The 12,042-nt window shown below is 44.4% G+C and overlaps 1 protein-coding gene across 4 annotated transcripts in view; it reads left to right on the forward strand.

The window, feature by feature from the left end:
• MGAT5 (alpha-1,6-mannosylglycoprotein 6-beta-N-acetylglucosaminyltransferase) overlaps window positions 1–12,042 on the forward strand; it is a 324,721-nt gene that overhangs the window by 175,465 nt on the left and 137,214 nt on the right. For all 4 annotated transcript variants that reach the window (XM_058548850.1, XM_058548848.1, XM_058548849.1 and 1 more), the window contains 2 exons: window positions 9,466–9,542; window positions 10,588–10,677. In XM_058548850.1, coding sequence (XP_058404833.1) covers window positions 9,466–9,542; window positions 10,588–10,677 — 167 coding nt within the window. The remainder of the gene's footprint in view (window positions 1–9,465; window positions 9,543–10,587; window positions 10,678–12,042) is intronic.

The following is a 12,042-nucleotide window of genomic DNA, read 5'->3' on the forward strand; positions in this document are numbered from 1 at the left end:
ACCTCTTAGGGTTACTGTGAGGATTAAGTGGGATGCTCCATGAGAATGGATTATCGCAGGAGCTCGTGGTAGGTGCTCAGGCTGTGTCGGCTGTCATTATCACTGTTCTTCAAGTGCTCATCCTCCTCTTTCTCTCCTATTCCTGCTTGTGCTGCAAAGCTCAACTGAAATCCCACTTGTTTGGTGATGACTAAAGGTACAAACTAAGCTGTTGTAACAAAGACCCAAAAATACAGTGCTTAAATAAGACAGGTGGTTTCTCTTTCACGTGATAATCCAATAGCAAGAAGTCTGGGCCCGCTGAGTGGCTCTTCTCTGCACTGCCGTTCAGGATTCCAGATCTCTCCCATTTTGCCAGGTCATCGCACGTTCATCTTCCAGCCCATGGGAAGGGAGTCAGAACTATAGACTCGGCCAGGCAGATCGTCCTGAAGTTGGAGATTGCCCGTAATTTCTTCTCATATCCCCTTTGCCTGAACATAGTCATGTGGTCACATCGAGTGATGGGAGAGGCCCTAACTGGGCGGCCAGCTGTTCAGCTTTTAAACGTTCTGTTACTGAGGCGGGAAGGAAGGTGAGATCTGGAAGAATGCCAAATGTCCTGCCAGGCCAGGCTGGTGCAGTCTGCTTCTTCCTCTTCTTGCCTGTTCATCTGTTGTTTTGTTGCCTGTCCCTTGTTCTCTATTGCACTGGGCTGTTAACTACTTTTTCTGGTGTGCAAGTTTTTAGGTATATTCTAGGCTCCCTCAAGGTAAAGATTGCTTTGTGTTCCTCTGTATCCTTCTTAGGAAGGTACTAAAAGCATTGCAGATGCTTATTTAGGTTCGGTATTTGCTGAATGAATCAATGATGGGGTTTTTTGGGGTAACGGTTTTATTGAGATATAATTTGCATACCATATGATTCACCCATTTAAGATGTACAATTCAGTGGCTTTTAAGTGTATTCACAGAATTGTGCATCCACCACCACAATCAATTTATAACATTTTCTTCACCTCAAAAAGAAATTCCGTACTTGTTAGCTATCATTACCCTCTTCCAACATCCGTTTCCCCTAGCCCTAATAACCACTAATCTACTTTCTGTTTCTATAGATTTGCCTATTCTGGATGTTTCATATAATATGTGGTCTTTTGTGACTGCTTCTTTCACTTAGCTTAATTTTTTCAAGGTTCATCCATATTGTAGCATGAATCAGTACTTCATTCCGTTTTATGGCCGAATAATACTCCACTGGATACGTCAATGGATGTGTCACATTTTGTGTAGCCATTATTCAGTTGATGAACATTTGGATTGTTTCCAGTGTTCAACTTTTGACTCTTGTGAATAATGCTACTATGAACTTTCGTGTGGACATGGGTTTTCATTTCTCTTGGGTGTATACCTAGGAGTGTAGTTGCTGGGTAAAATGGTAACTGTGTGTTTAACTTCTTAAGGAGCTGCTAGACTATTTGCTAATATAGCTGCACCATTTTCTATTCCTACCAGCAGTGTTTGAGGGTTCTGATTTCTCCATATTTTTGCCAGTGCTTGTTATTACCTGAATTTTTTATTATAGCCATTTCAATGGGTGAAGTAGTATCTCATTGTGGTTTTGATTTGCATTTCCCGGGTGACTAATGATGGTGAGCTTTTTTTTTTCTATGTTAGTGGCAGGTATTTAACCCTAGTTATTTTCTGCCCACTATACATGCGTGCCTAGGTGTGTGATGACCAACCTTTCTGCCTGAGTATTCCTAGGAATCTGACGTGCTTTTATCAATAGCAGTGCCTGGGGGCATATCAGAATGGAGGAGTGGTGCCTGTGTGCGACATTCTTATAGACTCTGCCCCTCCTACTGAGAATCTTAATCCTAGGTGCTCTTTTTAATTCTGTTTTACCAACAAAAAGAAAAACCTTATTAACGCTGGCTTAAAATCTTAATTAGGTAGATAATCCTGCAAAAAAATGATAAATAAGTGACAGAGGGTATGACAAAGGAAAGCATAAATAATCTAGGGTTATTTGGCTATTATTGTGATTTGAAACTTTATGACATTGATTATACTTGGCAATGTGTTTTCATAGTCCTCACAACTTCATTCTTGTGAGTTCTAGAAAAGTTATGCATAATTGAGAAACTTTATATTGAATATGATTTTCTTGTTGACTTCCCTTATACCCATAGTATTTGTTAGATGGGCGATACTGTAGCTCCAGGTTTTTAGCAAGTCCATGAGACCCATGGAAGTGCTTATTTAGAGAGGAGTAAGAATTTGTCATTTTATTCTTCAGTGTTCACTCTTCAGATTTCCAGTGTAGAGCGTGAAGGTGGTGGAGATGGTGGTGGTGTGCCTTTTAATACCTGGAAATAGTGTAGTGGAAATCATCTCCACTCAGAAGACGGAGGCCTGGGTTGAATGTGCAGAATGCCTTGTACATGGAAGGTGTTTAATGAATTTTGTTTAATCAGTGAATGAGGAAGGCACTTTCTCTTTCTAGGCCTTGATTTTATGAATTAGGAAAAATGTAAGCAGTTTACTACTGTGGCTTCAGAAGTCCCTTGCAGCTCTAATGTTCTTTGGTACAGTGATTGCATTTGCAGTTTCTTAGGTTAAAAAACAAAACAAAAACAACAAAATACAAACAACTCTTTTCAGGGTGCCCACTTTGCATCGCTGGGGGGCCGTGAGTGAGTCCAGCCCATCACCTGTCGTGGCTCCCCAGCTCTTTTGGTGGGCAGAGAGCTTCCTGTTACCATGGGCCCTGGGGCTGGAATATGTGTACATGACTGGGTTATAGAAGTTAAATCACTTTTTTCGTAATGCTAATGCAAAGTGACCCTAGATGAATATTTGCCAAGCTGAGAATGATGGTTGAGGTCATTTTTAATGGGAGATGATATTTCACCGTGGCTGGTTTCTGTCCGATTTATTGCTATTAACTCCTGACGCAAGGCCAGGGGATGGAGGTGCTGGCAGGAGCTTTGTCTCCTGGCTGAGCTCAGAGATGGAGTCAGTTCCCTGCTGGCACAGAGCTGCGGGCCAGTAGCATGCTCACATGGGTGCTCTGCCGGGGGCCATCTGATAACTGAGGCCGCATGTTCCTATCAGGTGTTCCAAGAGAAACACTCCCTTGTCCCCACACAAAACAAAATTGCTGGAGACTTTATCTTTTGAGAGGACGTATTTATGGGGTGCCTTTGGGCTGAATCGAGCCCTTGCACATGAAGATGATTATCTTAGCTGCTGGCACAGGAAGTGGATGAGGAGATTGAACTCAGTTTCCTAAAACTTCCTGTGGTGGACAGATGGTCAGGTTTCTTGAGATTTCTGAGAGTTTCTTAAACCTACTTTTTCTTCTTTTTTTCCCTTCTGTTTAAAATAACAATGGTGAGGGAATCAGACACCCTTAACCTATCAGATGCTTGTTCAGTTCTAGATAAAAAATTAATGGCATTGTGTTCTACAAGTTCTTAAAAAGAAGGGCCATTTCAAGTACTTGTCATCTTTGCTATAATTAATGTACAGAAAAATGACCCTTGACAAAGGAGGCTCCCTTGGTAGGGTCAACTTTCATTCAGAAATGACTGTCTTCTGTGTGGTGCTCACTTACAAACACCTCCCTCTCTCCCTCTCTCCCTCTCTCCCTCTCTCCCTCTCTCTCACACACACACACACACACACACACACACACATGTTCCTCTCCCCTCACATCTTTACTTCATCATCATCACCCTGGAGCATGTAGTTGAGTTTCTTACACGTGGTACCACCTATAAGCATCAATAGAATTGGGATTAAGGGTGACACTTGCAGCCTCATTTGTTTTGAACCTCTTTTTATAACCATATTTCTGGACTGCTTGTTCAACAGTGAAGAGTGGTTATCATTAACTTTAAATAAGTTTGTAGTAGGTGAATGTTTTCTGATGCTGCACGGTTGATAGTTGATGATGCTTTAAAAAACCGGCGCAGTAGCGTAGTGGTTAAGTTTGTGCGCTCCACTTCTGCAGGTTGGGGTTCACGGGTTCAGATCCTGGGTGCAGACCTACGCACTGCTCATTAAGCCATGCTGTGGTGGCATCCCTTATACAAAATAGAGGAAGATTGGCACAGATGTTAGCTCAGTGACAATATTCCTCAAGCAAAAACGAGGGAGATTGGCAACAGATGTTAGCTCAGGGCCAATCTTCCTCACCAAAAAAACAAAAAACGGGCTGGCCATTGGCATAGTAGTTAAGTTCGATTGCTCTGCTTCGCAGGCACCCCAGGGTTCTCAGGTTCAGATCCCAGGTGTGGACCGACGCATGGCTTGTCAGGCCATGCTGTGGTGGCGTCCCTCATAAAGTAGAGGAAGAGGGGCACGGATGTTAGCCCAGGGCCAGTATTCCTAACAACAACAACAACAACAAATAACCTCCACAGCATCTCCATGTATATGTGTGGAGCTGATAAACGTTCCACCTTTATCAGAAAAGATAAAGGTATCCTTGTACCCGTGGATCTTGTATTTGATTTGTAAATGCATCAGGACAGTTAACATATGACTCATTCAGATAATATCTCACAAAACTGTAAGTAAGCGTCTCATTTTAAATGCCAATAAAATATCAATAAAATATGAATATCAGTAACTCACACGGGGGATAGGCCACTTCCACTTTCCCTGCATCAGAAATAGCTGCTCCTTCCTGTCTTTTTTCCTTACGTGGAACCCAGATTCCTTCAGCTGTGTTTAGTGTGTAGTCCAGAACTCGGAATTCCTGGTTCATTGATTCTGAGTGAGCATCTCCCACCCACTTTCTTCTGGGGCGCTTTCTCCTCTCTTCACTTCTCTTCATTGGGCTCTTCATTCCTTTGTTACATTTGTTCATTCATTTGTTTAAAAACATCCTGTGGAGTTGCCAGTGTGCCAGGTGCTATGTTGGGTACCACAGCCCTGAGGGCGGCTGTCCTGCCTTCCAGGAGCGCTGTGCCCGGGGCGGGGGCTCCAGTGACATGCCACACTCTGTTGTATGTGGTGCCTCCCCTCGCCGTGGTGAGCTCCTTGAGGGTATGGATCGTATCTTTCAAGGATACAGCTGTAAAACTTCAGCACGTGGCAAACAGCAGGCTTTTGAGAGACGTTCAAAGTGACTGTGGGCTGAGTTTGGAGGTAGAACCTGAGGATTTTAGTTTCTCCTTTCCAAATTATAAGATGAGGTAACTGTCTTCCTTTTTCAGGAGGATGTGGTGTGTATAATAGGTGATAATGTATGTGCCAGCACTTTAGAAAGGCAGGTAATACATCAAGGGAGGTATTCTCATCCACCTTCATTTCCTGTGTCACCCTATTTCTGTTCTCACTGTCCCTTTGAGACCATCTTTACCATTATTTCTGCCCTCTCTCTCTCCCCGCTTTCTTTCTTTCGTCAGAGGTGGAGGAAATCATGAGTCAAAAAAAGTCTGCCTGGTTCCATATCTTTGTCTCTGTCACTTCCAAATATGTATTTAAAATGCCATTGTCTCTATGTCTCTCTCTCAATATATGTATGTATATTGGGACGGTTGGGGAGAATCTGGCTCCACGCTTGACAGGGACGCCCCACTCTGGGTGTGTTTATGACATCTTTGGCCACGTCTGCTCCTGCTGTACGTGGGTTCTTCCTGAAACGTAAGCATTTTTGAAAACAGGAAAAGTGTTCATTCTCTTAGATTAAACCTAATATTCAAGCAACTACTGTGCTGTGTGGGTATAGGTGACTGATAAAACAACAGAATTTTCACACCTAGGTCTTCTGCCTTTTGTGTGATTCCTGATTGATGGTCCCATAGACTCAGTACAGAGGTGAAATTTTCAGTGAAAGATACAACATGGGCTGGTGTGTGAGTAAGGGATGAAACTGAGTCCTAAACAGCAGTAAGAGCTGAGCTTCATGGCTTACATGAACATCTTTTTTTTCCTTGCCCTTTCACCATTAGAAAAATTGGGATGCTGGAGAGCGTGGGGTGAACAGCGGGGAGAACATTATCGTAACACATCTTGGCAGAATCCTGTCTTCTCCTTCTGAAGGGGCCTGTGTACAGTAAGCTAAGTCTCCCCCAAAAAAGCAGTAATGTTAACCTTTTTTGGCCTGAATTTTTGCTTTTTAACCAAACTTAGATTGGAGGCTCTTGCACAGGTAGGAAGGTCTTCTGTGGTCACAGACTAATAAAAACATTATTTATTGAATTTTTGACATTGTGATGGAAGCAAAATGGCAAGCTGTCCTCTGAGAGGAGCTGAAACTCCTCTGGGGCTGTGAGGTGATGGAGGGTGTTGCTCAGATTACTAGTGGTCGGATTCAGGGAGCAGCTCGGAAGCCTGGCACTTTCTGTTTCTCCCTTTCCTAGATCCCTCCTACCCCAGAGCCCCAAGCCACTGAGCTAAACTTTTGGAAGCCATTGTCTGTTCAAACCCACCACTGTGTAACTAAATAGAGAGAACAGTTGTCATAAGATAATGGCATTGCAGAGGAGACCCGGTTGAATTAGCTAACAATCTGCCAGTTGGAGAAGGAGTAAGAGCCCCAGTGCAGCAGGGGCCTCAGCTCCGTCTAGTTCTCCCTGAGCAAAGAGTCAGGCCCAGGGGGGGCAGGCGGAACATGCGTGTGTCTATTCAGTCAAACCACACTTAGTGAGCACCTGGTGATGCAGCAGAAAGACGAAACCTTCCCATAACGTCCTCACATCCTAGGAGGGGAGATGGACAAATATAGAGAAAAATAGCAAGATTGTTCACAGCCATGGGAGAGACATGAGCAGGACGGCAGCACTAAATCCTAATTAAATCCTGATTTGGCACGGGAAGGAAGGATTAGAACTGTTTCTTCCGGAGGTGAGGCTTGAGCTGGGTCTTAAAGGAGGAGTGGCATTAACAGGGTGGACAAGGTGTGGAGGACAGAAGGGGTGAGAGGAAGGGCGTTGCTAGCAGAGCACTGCCGGCAGGTATCCTTAACAAGTCATTTCAACACATCTTTGCAGAAATGAGGATCCTTCTTTTAGGACTCCCTTAGCATAGCAGACACAGGGGTCTGGGCCTATTTTTGTAAATAAAGTTTTACTGGAACGCAGCCATGCCCGTTGGTCCTCTTCTTGTCTGTGGCCACTTTCCTGATAACTCCCAGAGTGGGTAGTTGCAGCCGAGACCGTGTGGCCTGCCGAGTCTCATATACTTACCCCCTGGTCCTTTACAGACACTGTTTGCTGGCCCATGGTGTAACATATTTTTACTCCTTGAATCTCCTGATGAAGAGGACCCACACTGTCAGCAGCCAGGCTCTGCTTGCCGGCCTTCGTGGACCTGTTTGTTTATTTTACCACCCGGTGATTTCTCTCCGCCCCACGCTGTCACACCTCTAACTTGGTACACTCTAGTTTCCATAACTTCGGACTCTCAACATCCAGCATGAGAATGGTACCTATGGTGTGTGAAGACAGGGGTGCGTCTCCCCCAAGTGTCTCCGTAAATGTCTGATTCCCGCAGCCCCCAGCTGTTTTAGACTCTGCTGAAGCTTTTGGGAAAATCTAGTGCTGCTTATTTGCTTGGTAAATGTTGCCAAGTAAACTTTGAATTAAAAGTGGAGATATGAGTAGTAGTCATTGAAAAGCATCTCTGTTCTTTGATGAGGCGGTCCATTTGTTAGTGGATTTGGGAGCTGACTGCCCCTTGTCAGTGAGACAGAAGGGGAGCTGTGGGGAGACCCAATACCTCAAACCTGCATTTATTTCAAAAACACAGAGAATGCATTTCCAGAAGCCACTGTGAGTTTGAAATATTACTTTCCTGGATATAGTGAATGAAAGTTGTGTGGAATTACATAGCAGATGCCAACTTTTAAGAACCTGCTGTGGTCTGTGGTATCTGGTCTGACAGACCAGACTCTTTACGAATGTTAACTGATTTAATAAGAACTGGATGAAATAGAGGTGCAATTATTCCGATTTTACAGATGGAGAAACAGAGTCTCTGACAAGCTGAGTGCCTTCCATGTTAACTACTAAATGACAGTGCCTCTGATCCCCGATAAGGAGGATGCTGATTTTATGCTCTAGTTATCCTTAGCAAATAGAATGCTCATTGAAAACGCTGACTCGAGGTCAGGAATTTCTGTTTCAGACTGTCTAAAGAACTAGTTTTCAAGGGACAAGTACAACTAAAATCCCCCTTAGCACTGCCTTGTTTTAGTCCCAGCAGCCACTGATGTCGCTTAAATACCACTGTCAAATGATATTGTGGTTTGGGATCTAACTTCTCATTAGTACTTTGTGTAGAAAACTGTCTGCAGTAGTAATGGAGACATTTTCCAAGCATGTCTGGAAAATATCATAGGTCCAGAGAGAAGCATGTAGGTTTAGGATTGTCCTGGTTTCCAGCTAAAGTGATCACTCCTAAACAAAAACCTGATCACGTCCATCTCCTCCTTAAAACCTTTCAGTGCTCTGCCACATCCTTAGCGTGAAGATGGAAGTCTTTTTTACCATGCCTGAGGCCTTTCCGGTTTGGGCCTTGCCTGCCTCTCCTGTCTGTCCTCTTAGTACCTCACACTTCTTCATGCCAGTCGAGCGTGTCCCTGCATTGGGAACCACCTCAGTTCCTAGAACACCATCTCTACCTTGTCCCTCTCCCTGGCTCGCTCCTCCTTCATCTTCACATCTCAGCTAAGATGCCTCTGGATCCAGAAAGCCTTTTTTGACCCTTAGAGCCAGGGTAGGTGGCCTTCCCCTGCGCTTACGCAACGTCTATTACACTGTTGTTGAATTGTTTGTCTGTTGTCCACCACTAAACTGTAAGCTTCTTAAAGGCATTCTTTTTAGTTCTGACTCCGTAGTTACCAGGAATAGGAATCCACTCAAGGTAGATGATAGAAAGGGAGTTTATTGTGAGGAAGTATTTGAAACACTAAGGAGATCTCCGGGAAAATTTAAGGACTGAGTCCAGAAGAAGCTGTACCTTGCGGATGTGTCTCATGGCTTTCTGCTCCTCTGCACACCAGTCCTGTTCACCTCTCTTTCTCCTGCTGGCTGCTTCAGCTCAAGCATACGTCTTCCTCAAGCTGATCGTGACCTCAGTTTGTCTGCATAGCCTAGCATGGCCCTGCCAGCCCTTGTGGACCCTCCTAGTCTCATGGCTTAATTTCCTGCCTCCTACTTGTTTGGTTTCTCAGTTTCCCAGTTGCAAATTTCCAAGCAAGCACTCTGGCTGGCCTAGCTCACCCTTTCAAGCTGGGGCACACGCATCATGGGTCTCTGGCCATCCTGGAGGTGGGCTGCTGTTGGGTCAGGTCCTCATTGCAGGCCCATTGGACGTGTTTCCAGCTGGAGGAGTTCCATGAGTCAGAGCATGGCTCCCAGTGTAGACTTCTCTTTTCGGTTTCTCTCCCTGGCCCTTGCTTGCAATGATGTTAGGCTTGTGTTTCATAAACTTCATGATTTCCTTTGTTCTTTTTCATCCTTTTCAGATATCATTAATGGAGCTCAAGAAAAATGTGTATTGCCTCCTATGGATGGCTACCCCCACTGCGAGGGGAAAATCAAGGTAAGGCAGAAGTGATGCGCACTCACCATTCTCATTCTGCACTGACACCCCCTTCCTCCCTCTCCCCTCTCCTTTCCTCCCCAGCAATACACATGGGCGTGCGAGCCCTTTAGCGGGTCATTTAAGGGGTGCCTCAGTCCTGCCAGTTTTGGGCTGTGGCCAGGACAACCCTTCTCTGCTTATGCCAACTCCATGGGTTTGGGCAACAATGGCTCTAACTGGTCAGACTGAAAGAGGCTGGGCCGTTTCAGGCACCTGCTGTGTCTCTGGAGCTGCCTTCTCCTCGCTTTCCCAGCCTCCAGCAGGTGATCCTTCAAGGGCCAATGACAAGGGGTTGCCATTATTTAGTGTCCAACTTCTCTCTCCTCCAGTCTCCAGGCCCCTGCTATGAGGTATCCAGACTGATTTAAACGTCGCATTTTCATTCGCACTTGAGTCTCCAGAAACACTTGGCCAATCTTTCACTCTTAACATTTTTTTAAAAATCCTATTAATACAACCTGCCTTTGGGGAGACCACTCCCCTGCTAGTAGTTTCCAGAGAAAAGTTTCAGTTCAAGGTGGTGAGACCAAACCCCACAAGGATTTACATGGTCTCCATTTGGGACTCATGGGTGCAATTGCACTCCTGCACTCGTTTGTGCACTCTGTTCCAGGAAGGCACTGTGCTAGGGCTGGTGAAACTAGTTCTTTGGGGAGAGGGGATTTCGATGCAAGGATCCTATTAGGCACTTGTTCTTGATAAAACTCTCCTAGCCTTTGCCTCTCCTGGCTTTATTGCCTGGTGTGCCCCATGGCCTCTCCCTGCTCCAAGTACCTCTACTAAGGCCCAACTCAAGGCTGTATCTACCTGTGCATCATCCAGGACCTGAACATCTGTTGTCTTGACCTCAGCTCAGTGACTCCATCACTGTGGTCTTTAGGCCACAGCTTGAGCCATTCACCCGTCCTTACTCTTTGTGCCCACACCTTCCCTACCAGCAGATATGCAGGGCCCCTGAGAATAGGCTGCTCATAGCTGTTCTTACCTGGCTCTTGTGTTTCAGTGGATGAAAGATATGTGGCGCTCAGATCCCTGCTACGCAGACTATGGAGTGGATGGGTCCACCTGCTCTTTTTTTATTTACCTCAGTGAGGTGAGTGGCTTCATGTGGCTTGGAGAGGTAGGGTGGAGGGGAGAGATGTGTGTGGTCAGTCTGTTTTATAACTGAGCCTGGAATTTGAAAAGCTTAAAAATGTGTATTGTTTTTACATGGAGGACCTACAGTTCCCTTCTTCATTCCTCTCCCCTGCCCTCAAGTAGGATGACTTTTTTTTTCCTTGAGGGAAAAACAGGCTGTTAGCTATTTACTTTTTCTCCCAATTTTTAAAAAATGTAGTAAAATACATATAACATAAAATTTGTTACCTTAACCATTAAGTGTACAGTTCAGTGGCATTAAGTACATTCACATTGCTGTGTAACCATTACCACCATCCATCTCCAGAACTCTTCATCTTGCAGACCTGAAACTCTGCACCTATTAAACAATAATTCCCCATTTTCCCCTCCTCTTAACCCTTGGCAACCTCTATTCTACATTCTGTCTCTGATTTTGACTACTCTAAGTACTCATATAGTGAAATAACAGTATTTGTCTTTTTGTGATCAGCTTATTTCACTTAGCATAATGTACCCCAGTTTCATCCATGTTGTAGCACGTGTCAGAATTTCCTTCCTTTTTAAGACTGAATAATATTCCGTTGTATGGATAGACCACATTTTGCTTATCCATTCATCTCTTAATGGACACTTGGGTTGCTTTTGCCTTTTAGCTATTGTGAATAATGCTGTTATGAACAGAGGTGTACACATAACTCTTTGAGACTCTGCTTTCAATTCTTTTGGGTATAGATCCAGAGTGGAATGGCTGAACCATATGGTAATTCTATTTTTAATTTTTTTTTTTTTTTTTGGTGAGGAAGACTGGCCCTGAGCTAACATCTGTTGACAGTCTTCCTCTATTCTGTATGTGGGATGCCTCCACAGCGTGGCTTGATGAGCAGTGCATATGTTCGTGCCCAGGATTCGAACCTGTGAACCCTGGGCTGCCAAAGCGGAGCACGGAACTTAACCACTGCACCACCAGGCTGACCCCTATTTTTAATTTTTTGAGGAGCTGCCAAACTTTTCCAAAGCAGTTGCATCATTTTACATTCCCACCAACAGTGCACAAGGGTTCCAGTTTCTCCACATCCTAATCAACACTTCTCCGTTTTTTTCAATGTTTTCTATTAATTTATTTATTTTTATTGAGGTAACTTTGGTTTATAACATTATATAAATTTCAGATGTACATCATTATATTTCAATTTCTGTGTAGACTACATCGTGTTCACCACCCAAAGACTAATCACCATCCATCACTGAGCACATGTGCCCTTTTACTCCTTTTGCCCTCCTCCCTTCCCCTTCCCCTCTGGTAACCACCAGTCTAACCTCTATATCTTTGTGTTTGTTT

The sequence above is a fragment of the Diceros bicornis genome, chromosome 10 (genome assembly GCF_020826845.1).
Source record: "Diceros bicornis minor isolate mBicDic1 chromosome 10, mDicBic1.mat.cur, whole genome shotgun sequence".
Taxonomy (NCBI): domain Eukaryota; kingdom Metazoa; phylum Chordata; class Mammalia; order Perissodactyla; family Rhinocerotidae; genus Diceros; species Diceros bicornis.